This window comes from Leptonotus elevatus, chromosome 9 (genome assembly GCF_054856555.1).
Source record: "Leptonotus elevatus isolate MCC_2025b chromosome 9, RoL_Lele_1.0, whole genome shotgun sequence".
NCBI lineage: Eukaryota > Metazoa > Chordata > Actinopteri > Syngnathiformes > Syngnathidae > Leptonotus > Leptonotus elevatus.
Genome location: NC_141247.1, coordinates 23,763,233 through 23,776,899, shown reverse-complemented (window position 1 = coordinate 23,776,899; position 13,667 = coordinate 23,763,233). Strand labels below are relative to the sequence as shown.

Sequence of the window (13,667 nt, the reverse complement as noted above, 5' to 3'; positions counted from 1 at the left end):
CTGGAAGATAAAGTAGCCTGCTGAGTGATGTCAAATGCCAGGAGGCGTTCAGGGGCTGCTGCTTTGAAACGGCTGCAATCAACTAATGCTGTTTGAGGATTTATTTATTTTTTAGCCTGCAATGTAGTTAGTTACATAGTCTAGACTCTAGAAGCAGCCAACATTCAAATATTAAAATTTATTTTTAATGCCACTCTTATATATATATATATATATATATATATATATATATATATATATATATATATATATATATATATATATATATCATTTTTAAAGATAACGGCAAGATGATTTATTTGATGTAGTCAAGTGTGAAAAAAGTATTCATTAATATGTTATTTGTAGCATTTTGACTAAGGCATCTGCGCTAAATTAATGTTAGCAGCTAACTGTTATCGTGGTTGACATTGGCACAGATATCCCTCTCACCATTTATATTTATTTAATTTAAACCGCATAGATGTAGGAGACGATCCACATCTGGACTTTAAATGGTTCCTTTTTATTTTTGATTATTTTTCATAATTGATTAAAAAATAAAACATTTCGTAAATGAAGCCATGCGTCTAAACTGTATGCTAACCTAGCAGCCAGTTAGCTTCTTTTTCAATTGACACTTTTACACTCAACTTGAGGATTGAGTTATTTTGAACACTTTTGTGTGGCACACGTGTCAAAAGGCCTCTGTTGATCTTATTTTGGTAGCATTTTTCCTTTTAACTGCCACCCGTTTTGCCCTCTTATCCACATGTGAAACTAACAAGCTGCTAGCTGTCAGCTTCAGTCTCCATTTGCCGGCCACTTGAGGATTGTTGTTATTTTTAGAATAAATAAAATGTGTCCCTCACTGTTTGAGTGCCCACTTGGGTGCGAGTGAAATGGCTCCTATCCGCAAGTCACACTCCCTTCCCCTTTTTCGGGAGCAGCCCGCCTCCCAACCTCCCAACAACCTCCCACACACACCGGCCGCTGGCTGCTGCCAGGCCAGCCCCGCCTCCGGCTCTCCTTTCTCGGGGACTGCGTGGCTCAGTCGGCGCGGCTCGTGATGGAGCTCCATCCCGCAGCAGGTCTGCACGCATACCATCGGACCCCGCTTGATCTGCCCTAAAAGCGGCCCCTCCGCCACAAGGACTTCTTTCATACAACTTTCAACTTCTGCCTTTTTTTTTCTCTCCCCCCCCCCCCCCTCTCCCGTGTTTTAATGTTTATGCGAGGGGGCACGACTCGCCATTGGTTTTACAACATAAATCAACACTTGCCGGTTGTTTGGCTACGTTTTGTTGATCTGTAGCGAGGATAATAAGCGCTTTTGTAATCAGCTTTTTTTTGGGGGGAGTAAAAAGAGCTTCTTGGAGGGTAATAGGAGCTTCTAAGGCCGCTGGTAGGTTCATTCGGAGTCGGCTATGTGGCCCCTTTGGCCCCGCCGACGTGCTTATCGGAGGTGAGGGGACGTAAACGTCGTGAGCTGCCAGGTGAGGTGAGCTTATCATGGGCTGAGATCTTTTTTTATTACCCTAAGGACGGGCACTGGAGGATATATATATTTTTTATTAAGTTCAATTACGTATCTCAGTTTTAAGAATTTGACTCGAAGCTCGTGCTGTGCTTGCTAGCTTACCTTGATAGCACGCTTGATGCAAGTTGTAAAATGTCTTCCTCTTTTTCTTTAACAAACACTGGAGTTTAGTCATAATTCGTCCACCAGTTATTAAACTTTTTTTTTTTTTTATATGACAGCTATAACTTTTTTTACGGTTTCACGATTAAGTAGCCATGCGTAATTGTCGGTTTGCGGTTTACCGTAGAGTCTAGCCTGATATCAGCATCCTTTTTTTTTTTTTTTTATGTGCTTTTTGGGAGTCGTATTTGTTTATCGTGGTGGCTTCAACTCTCTGACGCACGCGTTCACGATCAGGATTTAGTACTGGCTTTTAGTTACAGTCTCCCTTCCCTTCGGGAGGTATTTGTTCCCCCCCCCCCCACACACAGTCTAACTGCCCCCGCGGCCGTTCAGGGACTCTCTCTTCCCACCCCCCACCCCTACCATCCCCTCTTCGGACAATGTGGCTGTCTCGCTTGGCTCTCCTGCTCCTTCTCCGGCTGTCGGTCGCGCTGGTCAAGGGCATCAACACTTGCGCCTTCATCAACCTGGACGAGCAAAAGTCGCGGCGCATCGAAGCGGTGCGCGGGCAGATTCTCAGCAAGCTGCGCATCCAGAGTCCGCCGGACGACGATGACGACGACGAGGCGTCGGCGTCGGCGTCGGCGGCGGCCGGCGGCGCGGTGCCCGCGGTGCCCGCGGAGGTCATGTTGCTGTACAACAGCACTCGGGAGCTGCTGAAGGAGCGAGCGCGTCTGGCCGACTCGACGTGCGAGCGGGAGAGCAGCGAGGAGGAATACTACGCCAAAGAAGTGCAGAGGATTGACATGCTGCCCCAGCGCACGCAAACCAGTGAGTCTGTTGCTTCTAATATTGTGTCCGGAGAAAGTTATAAATGTCACCGGACGACAGAGAAGATCCGGTCAGCGTGACCACCTGTCGCCGGATACCGTGGTGCGTTGTGAATGTGAACGTTACGTCACGTGACCAAAGCTGGAAAACAGATGCTCCAGTGACGTTCACCATGCGAGCCATTGGGCACTCTGACGTCATTTTTAGTCGACAGCTGCAGAAAATGTCCGGGAAGCTTGAACATTCTGCTTCATTTTTACTCCACAGACGCAAAATTAATCACAATTCTGTGTTTAGGCTAGTGGAGTAACAGAACATTTTATTGCAAACATGTTTGACTTGATTTCCACTTTTAAGAAAATAAGCAATATACAGTAGGCTATTGTATTTCAATGAAAACAAAGATAGCAAATAATGAATTTTGATTGACTAAAAATCTGTGCTGTGGCATTATGACATAACTTTACTCACTACAGACTTAAAAGTCAACACTCTGCTTAAATATGATTATAGGAGATTAATAAATAATTGAAACCAGTTCCCAAGTGTTTTAATAACATTTCGGTGACACGCTTTTGTCAAAAGACCCCCAGGTTCAGGTGCTCACCCTACATTGTTTAACCGTTGGACCGATGCCAAGTACACGGCAGCTTGCGTTGCCACGGCAACTGGGTAGCGAGTGGATATTTGTTGAGTTTCGAGACAACATAAAGCGAACAGCAAAGTGCATGCAAGCCTATAATGACGGCATCGGTCATATTTTCACCCGTGGAAGCAGTACTTCACCACCAAGCTGCCCATTTACTGTACAGTAGTCAGTGGAGTTAGTGGATCCAACTATTTGTATACTGTAAAAGCAATTTTCTCCATAATGTGAAGCTAATCTTCACAACTAATTATTTGATATACTATTAATTCATTTTAATGAGCCAATTGTTACCATAGCAAGTTGTTAGCAAGTGTAGCAGTAGAAGTATACAACAATACTCCAATATATTCTTTATCCTCTGCATAAAATGACGAATATTATTGTTTTTTAAATGCCATTTCTATTAGGAAAGACCACATTTTTATCCCATTGTATACTTCCTGGATATTCCATTACACAAGTAAATGTCACTCATGTCAAAACCAAACCTCTCAGGGACTTTGTAGACAGATAAGATATACATCTTCCAATGTATAATTAAGCAACGTATCATTTCATTCTATACATGGCTCAGATAAAAGCAGACAAAAAGAGTGTAACATTCCCTGTATAGAACTGAAGGGGATTTTATTTAGCCTGTATTTGGGCCTTGTACAAAAGTGTGGCATCAAGGTTGAAAGGTCACCGAGCGCGCGTCTGCCTTCTCCAGACGTCACGTCGATGGCGGACGTGCGACTGCGACGCCACCAAACGTTAGGCTGCGAATGAAAGAAACACGCGCGCCGGCATCGGACGAAATACGCTGCTTACGTAACCTCTGCGATCCGTCCAGTGTGCCAACGGCCAAAGCCGCACAAGGCGTTTTGTCTTCCTGGCCAAACCTTCCATTTGCTTTTCATCGCCGCTCATTATGTTGACGCGAACAACAACAAGCCCAGCACGCCGCGTGAGCGAGCAGATCGGCGTTCAACGTTTGTCATCGTGTCTCTCCCCTCAACCACAGACGCGGTGCAGCCGCTGCCGCTGGACCCGCATTACCGAAGCGTCCTGTTTGACGTGAGCGGCGTGGAGCTGACCAACAGCACGCTGGTCAAGGCCGAGTTCAGGATCTTCCGAGCCCCCAACCCGCAGGCCCGGGCCTCCGAGCAGAGGGTGGAGATCTATCAGGTGGGACTGGCGCCGCTCTTTGGTTTGCGAGATACAAACGTCTGCACATGCGCCGGTGAAAAAGGAGGGAAAAAAAGGGTTGGCAGGATTCTGACTTTATTCTAAGAATTCTCACGTTCAATTCTCGAAATTTTAATTCTCACGAGAATTCTCACTTTTAAGTCAGAATACTGACTTTAAAGTTAGAATTCAGATTTTATTTGTGCTACTATTATTCTCACTTTAAAGTGAGAATTCTGAGAATAAAGTCAGAATTCTGAGATTAAAGTCAGAATTCTACCTTTAAAGTCGGAATTCTGAATTATGAGAATAAACTGAGAATACTCACTTTAAAGTCATACTTCTTAGATTAAAATCAGAATTCTGACTTTAAAGTGACAATTCTGAGAATTAAGTCAGAATTCTCATTTTAATGTGAGAACTATGACAATTTTCACTTTTTAAAGTCAGAATTCTGAGATTAAAGTCAGAATTCTGACTTCAACGTGACAATTCTGAGAATGAATTTAAAAATTCTCACTTTAAGAATTCTGAGATTAAAATCAGAATTCTCACTTTAAAGTGATAATTCTGAGAATTAAGTCAAAATTCTCACTTTAAGAATTCTGAGATTAAAGTCAGAATTCTGACTTTAAAGTGAAAATTCTGAGAATAAAGTCGGAGTTCTCACTTTAATGTGAGATTGTGACAAGTCAGAATTCTTTCTTTATGGTCGGAATTCTCACTTTAAAGTCAGAATTATGTGATTAAAGTGGGAATTCTGAGAATTAAGTCAGAATTCCAAAATCAGGATTCTGACTTTAAAGTGAGAATTCTGCCAAACTTTTTTTCTCTCTCTTCACTGGCCCTAATCATCTTCTGTACAAACTACTTTTATACTGCGTTGTTTATTTGGTCTAAAAGTAGATGTGAATATGTCAACAACCTGCTGTGTGAAATGTGTTTCCTGGCTGCGGGCAAATATTTTGCACCTCTCACAGAATTCCCAGGGAAGGGAGTCTCCTTCATTTGCATGCCTTCTTTATTTTTTTTTTTATGAGCATGGAAGGTTAGCATGTGTTATTTAGGTCCAATTGAGTAAATGAGGCCCCTTTGCCGCAGTGGAAATAAGCAGCAGGCCTGTCGTGCCAAGGACAAACACTTAACACGAGGAATCCAGAAGCTGCAGCAACATTTAAAGACTTTTTCCTCATCCGTCAGTCAAGTCGTTTCTCCCTTATAAAATCCCGCGATTCATAGGAATGAAACGTATCGGTTTAAACTGACAACATCAACTTTTTATTTACCGTAAAACAGCAATTTTAGCATTTTAACTAACTCATTTGCTCCCAAAAACGAATATGTTCTATTTTAAATATTACCGTTAAACTTTTTTTTTTGTTATGCTAGTGCATACAAAAGGCTTTGATGCAGCCTTTGAACTGCAGAGATTGCTTGAAGCAATGGTAGTTATTACAGAATTGGCCAGCAGGTGGCAGCAGAGTATAAGAGATCAACCAGGGCCATGTTGCAAAAAAAACAACTAATTTCTCCAGTGTTTTAAACAGATTTGTGAATAATGATGACATTTAGCTATATTCTCATGCTAACTGCTGCAAAAATGGAAAAAGATAGAAATATACTTTTTTTTTCCTGATGAAAGAAGAGATTCTCATCTTTCTTTTGGTATGTTTTTATAGCAATAGAACACAATATTTTGTGAAAATATAGGATTTGCCCTATTTGTTGATTTTATATATCTCATAATGAATCTTAAAAGGCAGTAAATAAACAATAGTCACTAGAAAAGCAATAAATCCCATCATGCATTACTGATACAGGAAAAAAGCAACAAAAAAAGTCACACAAATGAAATGGGAGCTATTTAACAATTTAACAAATTTTCATTGTATTTATTTGATAACATATGTTATTTATTCAAATAAATATCAGGGAAGACGACGCTGATCCAGTACGTTGTCATTAAGTGGCAGCAATGAAGCAATGAAGTGTTTGTAGTTTTGCTTGTACTTGATGACTCAATCACGGCGCTTGTTATAGAAAAATCCCTTGCTGGTCATTTGGGAGCAGGGACCCGCTCACTAATCACTGCATAGGGATTTTAAATGGACTTTTTAGTCCACTATACCGTAAAAATCCTGCAGAGTTATTAAGGAGGAGCACAAGCAACTACAATGAAACAAGCAAACATTTAGCAGATAGCGAGCAATTTCTTGCTTCGAACTGTTTTCTTGCCATTAAACATAAAAAAGAGAACAACACGATATGTATTTAACCCATTACAAATTAAATGTATTATTATCATGATCATTATTATTAACCAAACCACTAGCTTAATGCTAACATACAGTGCAAACCCCCATAGACAGGCTAACAAAATTAGCACCAATGTTGCTGTAGTGCTAAACCTTTTAGCAAGTCAGTTGTGAAACTCTTCTTCTTCGACACACGACAGCTGCTGAAGCCGGACGATGAGAGCACGTCCACGCAGCGCTACATCGACTCTCGCACCGTGCAGCCGCGGGCGAGGGGATCCTGGCTGTCGGTGGACGTCACGGAAACCGTCAAGGATTGGCTGTCGGAGCCAGGTCGGCGTCGCGTCGCGTCGCGTCACGTCACGTCACGTCACGTCGCTCTCGTGCTGTTCTCCTCACGCGTGTCCTTTCTTGCCGGCAGAAAGCAATCTGGGCTTGAAGCTGGGAGTCCACTGCCCCTGCTGCACCTTCGTCCCCTCCACCAACAACATTGTTCCCAACAAGAGCGAGGAGCTGGAGGCCCTCTTTGCAGGTTGGTTGCCGTTTTCCATGCGAAAATTGCCATCTATAAAGATAATCATGCGGTTTGGATTGACGCGGGCAGGTGTTCATTTCATGAGTGTCAGACCAAACTTCTAAATTTAGAAAGTGCTCATTAACTCGTTCACTGCCATTGACGGCTATTGACGTCAAAAATTCATTTGAACTATTTCTATTAGTTTAACATTTTTTTCCACTTTTGTTAACAAGATTATGAAAACCTAGGAAAAAAATATTGTACATTTAGAACAGATATCAAACTTATGATTAATCGTGAGTTAGCTATTGAAGTCATGCGATTAATTACAATTAAAAATGAGGAGCGTCGGGCAACTAAAATCATAGTTAATTGCATGACTTAACGAGTTAACTTACGATTAATCACATATTGTATTTTTTATTTTTATAGGTTTTTATACTCTTGTTAACAAAAGAGGAAAAAAATGTTAAACTAAAAGAAATAGTTCAAATTAATATTTGACGTCTATAACCGTCAATGGCAGTGAATGAGTTAAAGGAGAAGCTAACGGCCCAAAATTTCTCGACAAAAATATGTTCTACGCAGCCCCACTAGTCTAAATAAATGCGGTATTCTGGTTAATATTGCCTTAGTGGAATATGAGTTAAGCGGCAAAATTCAGCAGTTCTTATCAATATCAGGAGGCGGCCATCTTGCCACGTGTTGTCAAGTAAAAATGACATCACAGTTGCTCAGGTCTCAGCTAACAACCGATCACAGCTCAGCCTCAGAAAACTGGTGAGCTGTGATTGGTCGTTGCCTGAGCCTGAGCAACTGTGATGTCATCTTCAGTCGACCGCAAGTGGCAAAATGGCCGCCCTCTGAGATGGCTGAAAACGGCTGGGTTTTGCTTCATAACTCATATTCCACAAATGTCATATTAATCAGAATGTCATGTTTAGACGAGTGAGGTCACATATTTTTGTCAAGAAATGTTGAAGGTTGACTTTTATGTTGAACAAAATAAAATGTTCCGAAAATCAGGCGAGAGTGTTAACACAACAAAAAAAGGCACGAGTCACCAAATGACTCATGATTCCGTTCGACGTCACGCCACCCCGCTAAATAGTGGCCGCACTGTTCTCCCAAACACACTGCCACACTATTGAGCAACACACATGCTCGCCGTAAACGAGGCCCCAAATGGCTGCCCTTTACTCCCAATTTAAATGTACACACGGCTCAATGTTTTTTTCCGCTCTTTATGTCAACACACACAAAAATCAATGTTTGATTATCCTGTAAGCAAAGCGAGGGTCCTGTTTTTAGAACCCCGCCTAACGGCTACAAACGCACGACTAAACATTTAAAATAGGTCGCGACGTGACGTAGCACGCTAGCATGCTAACACCTGCTAATTAACAAGATGGCGAGGGTGTTGTCAGTCCTGCAGGCAGTCGTTAAGGAAAACATTTGAGATCTGCCTGGACGTGTTTGAGGACATGAAATAGTTCCATGGGGGGTGGGGGGACATTTTTAATACCAGGACGCTTTTTCTTTTCTTTTTTTAGGTTAATCATAGTCGAACCAGCAGTAATCACAGGTTAAAAAAACAAACAACAACAAGTGTTTAGACTAGGGATAGACCGATTATCAGCTGGGCCGATTATCAGCGCCAATAATCAGCATTTTGACGAATATAGGCGTCGGCCATTTTGAATCATAAGGCCGATAATAGATCAATTTGAAAAAGGGTTAACTTCAGGGAATTCATTATTTATGTTTTTAGAGATGCTGCTGACCCTGGGAACCCTCTGCACCTTCGGTTTTTGTTTGAAATTAATACTATGATAAGTAAAAATTGAATACTGTAGAGAGAAATTTTGGAAACCTTTATTTACTGTAGAAAACAATAAGGAGCTATTTACCTCAGTTTATATTTATCTTTTGAAGACATGCTACTGCGCTGGGACATCCCTGAACTTTTTGTTAGATTTTTAAAACAAAGATTTTTTTTTACTCCAATATTTTACAAAACCTAAAAGTTCAATAAACATATGCTTAAAAAAAAGAAATTAAGAGCTGAAGTTTGTATTTTTTTCAAATTTTGCCAATATTTTCCCTTTTCGTGAAAATGAATTTCGGCTTCAAATATCGCTTATTGGCGTCCTTGACTACCAATTATCGGTATCAGCTTTGAAAAATCCAGATCCGTCTATCTTAGTTTAGTAATAAAATGGCCGTCACTCTGAAAACGAAAATGCAGTGCACTTATAATTATTGTAATAATTGATTAATCTGTCATTTGTTTTTGGATAAATGATGAATCATATGAAATAATAAATAAATAAATTATAAATTAATATGAATTCACTTATTTGTTTAGTCCGTAAAATGTGATAAAATCAGCAAAGAATGTTGATAGTTGTTTTTCAAAATAAGAGATGATGCTTCCAAATGTCAGATTTTTCCAAAATAATTTGTCTGCTTTCCTGGAGGACTACAGAAAGAGAATATTTGCTGTTGAGAGCTTATGGACAAATTTGCGTTAAAGTAACACTAAGAAACTTTTCAACCTTAATAAAATATTTTCATAACTCTTCTGATGAAACATGGACTTAAAACGAGTTGAATGGTACTTTTGCATCATTTTGAGGAGGATGGTAGGAACGTCAAAACACAAAAAACTACAAATGTGTTGACTGGTTTATGGCATCCGTCACTTCCTGCTTTCCGTCCATTTGAATGGCGTGAGCTAAAAAACAACGCAATGCGCTTGTCCTCATGGGAAATGCGGTCCTCCTTCATGCTTCATTACCGCTTTTGTCCATATGGCGTCGCCATAAACAACGTAAACCGAAAGTTCCTCAGTGTTGCTTTAGGCGAAATCAACATGAAATGATCGAAAGTGCGGTCTTTTTTTCTTGTAGGCGTGGACGACGAGCAGCTGCGCCAGCTAAAGAAGCAGAGCCAGGTGAAAGGTCAGGCGGATTTCAGCAGCAAGACGCCTCACCTCATCCTCACCCTGCTGCCCAGCGACCGAGTGGACAACCCGACCAAGAGGAACCGCAAGAAGAGGGCGGCGGCCACCGACGCTGCCACCTGCTCGCGGTAGGCTCACCTGGCACGCAAATCCTCGAACCTACGGAAATGCCGTTTTGGAAATGGACCACAAAAAAACAAAAACAAAAAAAAACGCAACTTTCTCAACGATTGTGTGTGAAGGCGAAAAATGGTGTGTCAGTGTTTAGACTGCCGCGCTTTTGATTTAGTCTCGCTCGCGCTGCCTGGCAGCCCAGCATTGTCATTACCGTTTTTTTTTTCTCATCTTCCCATGACCCGACTCCAAACACCCGCGTTAGCGGTTCCGAGTCGGGCTGCTGCCTGCGCTCGCTCTACATCGACTTCCGGCGCGACCTCAACTGGAAGTGGATCCACGAGCCCAAAGGTTACAAGGCCAACTTCTGCGCCGGCAACTGTCCTTACCTCTGGAGCGCCAACAACCACTACAACTTGGTGGGCTTCCACTTTTTCTTTTGTTTTCTGATGTCGCGTATGTCGAAGCTAAAATTGGCTACACTTCATCGTGCAAACAGTGTGTAGTATTTATTCAAACCCATTAACCCGTGCATTTCTTTATTGTTATTTATTTGGGGGAAAAAATACTACTTTATTAGAAAAAAATATTGTTAAAAAATGGATATATTGTGTACAAAATAAAAGCCTGCTCTCTGATTAGAAAGCAAGTGAAAAGGAAAAATATATATAATTAAAAATTAAATTGTATAACTATTATTTAGTATTATATATTATATATTATTGTTATTTTTTTTTTTTAAATAATAATGATACAAAATATGTATACATTATTTATTGAATTATTATAAAACAAGTACAAATAAAAGTATAATACTTATAAATATTAAAAAATAATAATACTGTATATAGCTATTATTTAGAAAAATATATTATACTGTAAAGCAATTTGTGTACAAATAAAAGCTTGGACAGAAAAAAAATCATAAATATATATATTTTAGTAGTTTAAGTATATTAAGGGTAAACATATATTTATTTATTTTACAAATAAAAGCCTCTCTTGGAATAAAAAACAATAAATAACTATATATATATATATATATATATATATATATATATATACATATATATATATATATATATATATAATTATTATATTTTTTTGGGGGGGTAAATATTCTAAACAATAGACATATTTATTTATTTATTTAACAAATAAACCCTCTCTTGGATATTTCATAATGTGTAAAATATATTATTGGTAAATATGATTGTAAAAATGTTTTTGGTACTAAAATACAAACCCAAACAGTTAAAAAAATTTTTTTAATATTATTGATTAATAAAAAAAAACATAGATAAAATAAAAAATATATATATTTATAATATACTTGTGTATGTGTAATCCTATATACTTGTTAAACCTAAAAAAGTAATTCTTCATATAGTTAAATATTAAAACGTCAAACTTTTTCCACTTTTTCACGATTGCTTCAAAATGGCAACGAAGGCGTCACGCCAGCCGACATTACGACCAAAGTCAACTTTGTAAGCGTCCGCTCGCTTCGCGCGCGTCAAACGTTTGCGGCCGCCGGTTCACCTCAGCCTCGCACAGCGAATGGCCCGTCGCCTCGCACGGCCTCCGGCCAACGTACGAAAACGCGACGCCGCGCGCCGCCTTGCGCAACTCGTTCCGCACGCGACGAATGCGAAATCTGTCGAAAAATGCCGACGCCGTGTTTTTTTTTTTGTGTCAGATCCTGCCGCTGTACAACAAGCTGAACCCCGAAGCGTCGGCGTCGCCCTGCTGCGTCCCGCAGGACCTGGAGCCCCTCACCATCATGTACTTCATCGGCCGCAGCCCCCGAGTGGAGCAGCTCTCCAACATGGTGGTCAAGTCCTGCAAGTGTCGCTAGACGCCCCCCAAAAAAAACAAAACAAAAAAAACTCTCCATTCGAGACTGTAAATAAGTTCACATCCATGCAGTGCGTACGGAAAGTAGTCACAACACAAAGCTGTGAATACTTTCCACATGCACTTTTATATACAGTAAACACGCTGTAAAAAAACAAACAAACCCAGCAACCTCTCCAGTGCGACTCTTAAGGACTCGTTTATGTCACCTGTGTTCCTTGCGACCGTTTGCACGGTAGCAAGACAAGAGAACGAGAAAGAAAGAGAAAAGCCGTGTCCGGGCGAGCGAGCCGAGCCGAGCGAGCCGAGGTCGTGCCAGCTCGCTGCGGTCCAGGCCCCGAAATGTGCCCCGGCGTAAACAGGATGCGAACGCTTTTTCACCAAAAAAAAAAAAAAAAAAAAAAAGGCATCCATTTAAAACGCCTTCTCCTCCTCCTGGTCTGTTGCCGCTTCTGGGATTTGCGGTGGGAGGAGAGAGCGAGAAACTTCGGAGAGCCAGACGTGGGACGGACGACGGGGGCGGAATTTGTCTGGAAGGTGGCGGTTTGCAACCCCGGCGCATTTCCGAGCGGGTTTTTTGGGGAATCTGGCGGCCGGACGACGCTGACGTGCTTCTTTTCTTTTCTCCTGCATTCATTATCTGACTGATGGTCTCTGCGTTGCCTCGCGTTGTTTACCTTCGGTGTGTCACGCACGCACGCACGCACACACGCACACAAACCATTCTGTACTCGTTGACCACACTTGAAATTGTGCAAATAAAAAAAGAAAAAGAAAAGAAAAACATCCCCGGGCTTGACTTTTAAATTTAGACTCTGGTATGCCCGTGGTTTTGCGCTTGTGAGGTCATGCGTGATCGTGTTGCGATTCCGCCGCCCAGTCATGAAAGTATGAAGACAAGTCAGCAGCGGTCGAGAGCGTTTCGTGAAGTTACGCAACGTGAAAAAACGCTTTTTGACTCGGCATGAAATAGACACATCCGCTTTGTGAAGCCGCACGTCTAAAAATGTCTCCTCAAAATGACATAAAGAAACGCTGATGTGATTTAAAGCATGCTAAATATTACTCACTTCTGAATAGATCCTATAGGCCTCATTAAATATTGCTCATATTTGTTCAACAGAAGCCCAGGAATTGCATTTTTTTTTTTTCTCCAAACCCAAAGTTGATTTTCTGCATTTTTAGTTCCCTAACTGTAGTACAGATGACAGCTCATATATAATATATTGGATTGAACAGAAATATTGCATTCACTTGAGAAAAAAAGAATTTTTTGGGGAGCTTTGTTTTTTGTGTATCACCTCTTTTTTGGGTGTGTTTTTCGGACTTTTTTCCTCCGTTTTTCTGAATCTTTTTTCCCCGTTTTTCGGATTTTTTTTTGTCACAGAAAAAATATATATTTTTAAAAACAGAAAAAGAAATCAGAAAAATAGGTAAAAATATTCAAAAAAAACATGAGTCCCCCCCACCCCCTTTCTCAGGTGAATGCAAAACGTACTTCCGTAGTATTGTCTGTTGATTGCACAGCAATAATGTTATAAAAATAGAATACAACGCGGGGTTGTTTCAACAAGTTGTTTCTAAGGAAGATGGCTTGGACATAAATGTTATCGTTTGCTAACGAGACTGATTTATTTCATTTTCATCTTGTGATGCATTTAATTTAATAATTATTTATTAATTTTTTA

General features: G+C 40.6%; 1 protein-coding gene across 1 annotated transcript; it reads left to right on the top strand.

Annotated features, from left to right (window-relative positions):
• Positions 1-872: 872 nt before the first annotated feature.
• tgfb5 (transforming growth factor, beta 5) lies at positions 873-13,667 on the top strand. Its single transcript, XM_086085591.1, has 7 exons — positions 873-2,455; positions 4,108-4,271; positions 6,727-6,859; positions 6,948-7,058; positions 9,956-10,136; positions 10,388-10,541; positions 11,822-13,667. The coding sequence occupies exons 1-7, from the start codon at positions 2,065-2,067 to the stop codon at positions 11,978-11,980; spliced, it is 1,293 nt and encodes a 430-aa protein (XP_085941717.1). The 5' UTR covers positions 873-2,064; the 3' UTR covers positions 11,981-13,667.

Excerpts from the sequence above, each read along its gene's own strand:
- tgfb5 (XM_086085591.1), top strand. The coding sequence starts at position 2,065 with ATGTGGCTGTCTCGCTTGGCTCTCCTGCTCCTTCTCCGGCTGTCGGTC. Across the intron at positions 4,272-6,726 it reads AGAGGGTGGAGATCTATCAG|CTGCTGAAGCCGGACGATGA; the intron begins GTGGGACTGGCG and ends GACACACGACAG. Across the intron at positions 7,059-9,955 it reads GCTGGAGGCCCTCTTTGCAG|GCGTGGACGACGAGCAGCTG; the intron begins GTTGGTTGCCGT and ends TTTTTCTTGTAG.